The sequence below is a fragment of the Protopterus annectens genome, chromosome 1.part1, assembly GCF_019279795.1.
Source record: "Protopterus annectens isolate FY-2018-M chromosome 1.part1, PAN1.0, whole genome shotgun sequence".
Classification (NCBI taxonomy): Eukaryota; Metazoa; Chordata; order Ceratodontiformes; family Protopteridae; genus Protopterus; species Protopterus annectens.
In genome coordinates, this window is record NC_056726.1 from 1,765,995,520 (window position 1) to 1,766,003,220 (window position 7,701).

The 7,701-nt window shown below is 38.6% G+C and overlaps 1 protein-coding gene across 1 annotated transcript in view; it reads right to left on the minus strand.

The window, feature by feature from the left end:
• LOC122812098 (trophoblast glycoprotein-like) overlaps window positions 1–5,422 on the minus strand; it is a 124,432-nt gene extending 119,010 nt beyond the window's left edge. The window contains exon 1 of the mRNA XM_044084381.1: window positions 4,470–5,422. Within this exon, the coding sequence (XP_043940316.1) occupies window positions 4,470–4,753 (284 nt within the window). The 5' untranslated portion in view covers window positions 4,754–5,422. The remainder of the gene's footprint in view (window positions 1–4,469) is intronic.
• Between the last annotated feature and the right edge of the window lie 2,279 nt (window positions 5,423–7,701).

Below are 7,701 nucleotides of genomic sequence, written 5' to 3' on the forward strand. Positions count from 1 at the left end.
CTCCAGGAAAAAGGATTTATTTATTTTTATTTTACATTTGTTTACCAAGAAAGTCCTACTGGACAAAATGTCCTTTTTCAGTGGAGGCCCAGGGAGAAAGGCTCCACATTTATAAGTAACAGTACGATACACATACAATGCAGAGATACAAATGTTGATTCAATCTCAGAAACAAGCACAAAATGAAAAATACATGTTATACATTTCACTAATACAATCATATAATCTAGACAGGAATAAAAAGAATAACAGTACTGTGAATTAAGGTAAAAAAAAAAACAGCATATGAGAAGAATTTTCCGTTAGTGGGTTTATCGAGCCAGTTTAAAAATTCATATTAGTGGCTTTAAAGAAGTAAAGTGTTCTATCTCAGTCAAAAATTTCAGCATAAAATAAATAAATAAATAAAATGACCTTCAAAAGCTAAAAAATAAAATAAAATGCATGGGTACTGACCATGACAGGTATTTAAAACAGTAGACATTTTATTTAGCATAAGTAATGAAACACACAGCCATATCTCTGTCAGCACATCTGGCACTCATTAGTATCAGGGACACTGATTTATGATGCTCAAAAAATCCATTTTAATGAAGAGAAATCCAGGAATTTTACTTGTAATCTTAAGAGTAATATCCACTCATTTTGATGATTGTATTATAAACTTTATTGTGTTCTACACTCACTCGGCAAATTGACAATATTATAACCAGGAAGCATAACAAGAAATTCAAGTTATGGTGACCGAATGATCTGGTCTGAAATAACACATTCCATGAAAATTCTGCGAATTTTCAATACTTGGCAGTCTAGTGTTGGGTTTTACTGGTATTTTTCCTAGTGAATGGAAAATCAGTGTCCCTGATTAGGATTACAGGACTTCATCTGCAATGGTTAATAGTTTTGGAAAAATAAGGCAGACATTTTAGGCTAAGTTTGGGTATCTGTTACTTATACCAGACACCGTGCATGATGACATATGCTATTATGTTAACTATAGCCCCATTATGCTATATAATCCTCAACATCATCCTGGTTACCTGTAAGTAAATAGTTGTATTGACACTGCTTTAAAATCAATAAATTGATAATGGTAACTGTTTTTGAATAAATAAATGAATCAAGTGATGTAACTGCATATCTTGGAATTGGTTTGCCTTGCAGAAACGTGTTGTAATGCTACAAATGCTATTAATTTTCATTAAGGAGCCTTGTCACCCTTCCCTGATGTGGGTAGCTACATCCTCACATCATTGCTTTATATACATATAGACACGTGTACATGTTATATACACACACGCAAACACCCAGACAAGTACTCGCGCACATACATTATAGACATACTTATGTAGTTGTAGTCGTTAAATCCCTTTTCTCATTTTTATATGGGTTTGGTTGTCACATCAACATTAGATCCAATGTTTACACCACCAAGTGGCAAGCCCTGACATTTACATATATTAACACACACACACACACACACACACACACACACACACACACACACACACACACACACACACACACACACACACACACACACACACATGCAAACACACACACACACGCACACACATAGGTTCATAGGGAGATACTAGGCTATCTGCCCTAGGGCATTTATAAGCCTAGCCAGAGTATATTTAGCTTCCGCCTCCCTATTATATTAGCCTACTGTGCCTCTTTAAAGTAGGTCACAGAAGGTACCCTTTTAAGATTAGTTTACTGTGCCTCTGTCTAGCAGGGACACAGAAGAGATCCCACACACACACACAAACACACTTTAAGGTAGAAATCACTTTATCTTTGAGTAAAGAAAGTGAGGTGAGGTAGCACTACTGTGATACTGTAATGATACTCACTTGTGCTTATGAGCATGCTGGCTCCAGTGTTAAGCAATAATCACCTATTGCTAGCTGTGCTACGTCTGTGACTAAAACAAAAGCTACACTCTACATTAAGGTTAGAAACATTATTCAATGTACACTCAGTAAATTTAATTTCCTAATTGCTCATATCAATGCTTTTAATTATAGACCCTTTTATCCACTGCATGTGCTGCAAGAGTTATAACAAAGTCGAAGATACATGCAGGGGTGACTTAAGAGTAGCCAATCCATATATGCAGTGGATTTTTGGTATGAAACTAGAATACTTGGGAGGGGGGACATGGACATGAGAGGTGCAAACTACATACAGACAGTAAAGAGAGGTCAGAATGGAACCTCTGTCCCCACGATCTGTTCAAGCAGCATCTTCTCGTCACCAAGCTACCTGCTTAACAGCTTCACAATCTTATTTTTAGAAATCCTATCCACTGAGAGTTCATATCTACATTACTTACTGACGTGGGTTGAAGCAGTGGAAGCAAACAACCAAGAACAGAATTCAGTTATTGGACTACACCTGTAGAAATAAGAAGTAACGTTGTGTTTGTCTGAACCTCCTGAAGCCACATGTGCAGCGCATAATATACAGCTTAAAAATGGTTAATGTTATCTACTTACCAATGAGATGGTAAGGATGTAAGATACCACGTGTTGTATCGCTAGCATAAAAGGTGAGTTATAGGCAGATATAAATAAAACGTCTGTGTAATACATATCAGGTGTAAAAGTACAAAGGTAAAAACACTACCAATATGCATGGAAAGCAAAAGCTATTTTTATTTTTGTTTCTGGAATTCATTTTCTGCTCGTGTTAAACTGAAAGTTTTTACCTGACAGTGCCAGATGTGATGCAGATAAGCGAGTTTTTTTTTTTTTTTACTGGGATGCTAATATCCTCCTCATGTCCACTTATTTTACTCCCAAAAGAAACAAACAAGGAACCAAACATTGCATTTTATATCTTCAAACCATTAAACTATTTGTTTCACTGACAAAACAAACATCAAGGTGGCAGAGATACACAAGAAAGACAACAAACAATATGGTATAGTGGTGCTCCAAACGATTAACATAAATTTTATAATAATGCATTCATGGGACAATTTGAATGAATTTCAGATGTTGAAACTCAGGCACTACATACTCGCCGAGCACAGCTCTCAACCTCCCACTTCCAAAATGTGGAACATTTCTTCTCACAATGTGGAACAAATGGACAAAATGTGTGCCACATTCTGACAACTTGCTAACAACTTCAACCAGGAAGCTCACATTGATGAATCTATATGGTTCAGGATATATAGCAGGGATACTAGCTAAAAAAGTTCTTAGCAGTAAATGGATGGAACATTGAGGAATACGGATTTCTTACTCAAGACAAGGAATTTTCATCATAGTGAGGTGAGGTCCACTTGAGAGGTAGGTACTGCGCGCCGCTAAAAAGGAGAGTTACTATCAAACGTTGCGTGTAAATTATTTCATTTTAACAATTGGTCTAAAGTTATGTATATCATGCGCTGTGTCACAATGTCTTCAACCCTTTTGTGGTGTAATTAAATATATCCCATACCCGCACTAGAACTGAGACGGGGTGTATCTTCACTGTCCACAGCCATCTCCCTCGCCATGGAGTTTCAGTTTTAGGACAAGTAACTTGAGTGCAAGGATTAGGACGGTTAGCCCACTAAATAAACAAACGTACAGAATCAAGACACACGTTTTTCTATTGAATCTACATAAACCCCAAGTCACTCTTCCAGGTACTCATCCAAACGTTTTGGCAGTTTTTTTTGGGGGGTGGTGGTCTAAGGTACTTTAAAATAGATTTACCAGTTGGTTTGCTGCATCATGAAAACTGTTGCTTTGAACTTCAGATACCACTTACCATATAGTCTGTTAATGACAATTATAATACTGTCTTTATAAACCAAGTAGAGTTAGTGCCTGCCTAGCTAAATAGGCTAAATAAATGTCCGTATCACCTACATACTCAGCCTCCTCTACAGATACCCACAAAGTATGCGGTGATTATGGTCTAATCGATAGCTCGTAGTTATCTGCTTGCGCAGGTGTGTAGATCGCACTGAATACTAAATGAAGCCATAATTCTCAATTGTCCAAATTTCCGCAGAATATTCAGATTTTTTGCCCCACGTTTTTTGCCTGCTCCTCTTAAAATTTGTGTTTTTTTGACAAACTACTGAGGGATTAAGTCAGTAAATAATGACATACACTTGGGTTGCACATTTCATATCCTTCAGAAAATGCATGCTAATAACAGAAAACCTGTTGTTCCAACATTTAAGTATATAAAAGCAATAGCTAAAATCTGTCCCTACCCCGTCCACCCCTACCCCCATTATTTAAGGCTGACAGATTTAGTCTGTTAAGAAGTTAAGATGTACGAATGAAATCAATCGCTAAGGAGCGTTAGTTTCAAAAGTTAAAAGACGTTAAGGATGCACATTGATGTATAAGCATACTGTCGCAAATGTATACTAAGTCTACCTTGTGCCCGCGCCTCTATAAAAAAACTTTGAGCATGCATAATTAAGTACAGCTACTGACAGAGTGCGCACTCACCTGTTGTTTGCAAGGGAAAGATTGTGCAAGTTGTCCAGTCCCTGGAAAGCATTGGCCCTGATCTTGTAGATGTGGTTGCCGGTGATGAACAAATTCCTTGTGTAAGTCGGGATGGGACTCGGAACCTCCTCCAGGTCCTGCAGGACGCACTTAACTGTCCGTGCAGGTTCCGAGCACTGACAAGCGGTTGGGCAGGAGTTACTGCCGAGCAGTGCCGGTAGGAAAGTAGTGACCAAGACAATAATCTTCCAAACCATAGACCCACTGTAGGGGCGAGAAGACATCTTACTTCAGTTGGAGTCCAGGGGAAGGGGTGAGGGACTCCTGTCTTATTAATTCACACTTTATTTTTAGTCGGAATGTGTAGTTACAGTAGCCAAGGCATGGTGACGATTATCTTTGTAACCGTTTCCTTTGAGTGAACGTCCAACAGGCACTCTTGAACGTAGTCTCTCCTCTCCAAATATAAACTGCTAGTAAGTGTTCTCCTGGTAGAAGGTTATGAGGAAGGAAGGAGACCCTTTCTGTTCAAATAGCGCGTTTTAATACTGCATTTACAAACAGATTTTACCCCAACAACAAAATGCATCCGTCAGATTATGTTACTTTAGTAACATACAGGCTTTATGCAGCACTTAGCAGTGTCTGTGTTGCGCCAAACTTTCAGTGTCTCTCTGGTGCGTTTGCTTCTTTCTCTTTCGCTCTTTGCAAACAAAACTCCTTGCTCTTAGTGTTGAGTGGACGGGGATCGGTGTGATTCCTTAATTTTCCTATCCCCTGCTTCACTTCATAGCTCATTCTGTGAGTGCGCTGAACCAGAGCGATCCTCTCAAGCAGCAGAAGGTGGCATTCACTAATATCAAATGTCCTTTCCACCCCCTCCTTTTACTTGAAGTCCCTGGATTGTTTAACTGATCAAAGAAAGATCAGTAGCAGACAATTGGACTAAATGCAAATCAAAGCCAGTGGGAGGTTCACTGGGAAGGGGAAAGCATGTGCGTTCATCCAATTTACATCCGCCTACTTAAAGGCAGAGGACCCCAGCCTGGCTCAGTGGGCACTCTGTTTATTACAGCGCTCGTCCCTCTGGCAAATGCCAACACCCTAGAGAACTTTGATGTATATATTTCTGTTTCGTTGCTCAAGAATTCAGGGCAAAGCTAAAAATAATATGGAAACAAAGGTCCCAACTCAAGGGCACTTTTATATATTTATAATATATTTTCTAACTGTAACACATCTAATCCACTTAAAAAGTTAATATAACAACGGGATTTGCATCAACATGCATTTTCTGAACAGTATGAAACTCTAACCTCTGGTATTATTAACTGATTTATTTAACAGAAAAGTGTAAGTTTTTATGAGGGTTAGTGTCGATGTGACAAAATGATGGGCGTTCTGTGAAATCAGGGAGAGCTGAAAGGTATGCGAAGTGGCCTGCATAATATCAGACGTGGCTAAGAGGTGCGTGCAATTAAACGTAGGATCCCTCTGGCAAATCTTTATTTGGACGCTTGAAAAATATTTTCAGAACTCTGCACTACCTTATATATTTAGAGTGCGGAAACTTTCTTCTGTGTGAAGGGATGAAACCACACAGGTTCATCAAAGTTTGCCCATTTGGCCCTTTCCCCCGTTTTAGGTTACTCCGCCATACCCTGCCAGTGTACCAACTTAATCAGATAAAATCGTTAGAGTAACTAAAAGAAAAAAAAAATGTACCACTATCTCATAGTGTTGCACCCCCACCATATTAACAAAAAAATTACTTAATGTTGCCTCTACACAATAAAACAATCTGCACATCCTTTCATTTGCTGCCAGATGGCCTGTGTCCATCTTTCTACAAGCAGAGTAGGGATGTGTGTGGCAAGCAGTGCTATCAAAACAGCTACAGACTTGTTGCAGACACTGTATACTTGGCTAAATACATAGTATTTGGCTACATGTTGCAGACACTGTATACTTGGCTAAATATATAGTATTTGGCTACATGTTGCAGACACTGTATACTTGGCTAAATACATAGCATTTGGCTACACACGAGTAGAATAGATGTCATTGAGTTAGCTTATCTTCACTCTCCCTCAGAATAAGTAAACATAATTAAATATGAATAAATAAATAAAGACCGTTTTGTACATTGAACAATGTTACAAAACACAGCTGTGAGTTGCATCTCTGCAAGAAAAGGTTGCTCTGCAGAGACAGCAAATGAAAAGAGAAGAGCCAGGGTGTGCCTTCATGCATTACATTATGCTGTAATGTGTAATATACAGTGGTGCATTATTCATACTAATATAGTGTTATAGGCATGTCTCAATCTTTCATACATGTGTATATGTTCTAAAATTTCATTCTTTTATTCTGAAGCAGTTGATCACCTCTCAGTGCACTTCTGTCCAAGCAGTTGCTGCACCAATTATAGCAGGAGCTGCGTTGCCAGGCTCGGCTGTGTTAAAATCATGTAAAGGCCCAGTAGGTGCCAGGATATGCCACACCTACCCATTCTCATGCAGTTTTTTCACTTAAACAAAGAAAGAGTTGGGGGTGAAACAGCAGCAGTCAGATGCATCACTAGCTGGTAGTGCATTTCTGTTCTCCTCCCCCCTCTTCTGGATTATTTGCTACAGAAAACCTCGTGGCTGCAACATGCTGTGATCCCTCATGAAGGAATAAGAAATGAGAGGAAGAATGTCTCTCATCTCCTCTACAGGGAAATAACTATCGGTGAAACTAGACCTACTGCTGACATTGCTTAAACAACTGCTAAAAAAAGAAAGAAAATCCTTGAAGTTATGTTCATATCCATTTACCAGGAGCACTGAAAGATTCTGAAGGCTGAGGGGGGTGGAGGTCCAGATGAGTACTTAGTAACATGAAATATAAACTTTTTCAAGTGAGTTTTTTTTTAGCTATTTACTATGATAAAAAGAAGCACATGTGATATTAGCTTGGCATAGTGTAAATTTGTGCTGCATTAAGAATAATTTTACAGAAATGTCATAATGAAATTACAAATGAAGCTAGTGCCTTTCTTTATCCAACTGCAAATCTGAATGAGACACATATTTACACCCAAATGCATGATCTTAGAATACACTGTTCACAAAGACGGCCTCTATGCCACAAACTTGGATGGCTACAGGAAAGGGGAAGGAAGGGACTAACAGGAAACATTAGTAAAATACCACGTTTTTTGTGGTATTTGGGCATTGCAGAACTCAAA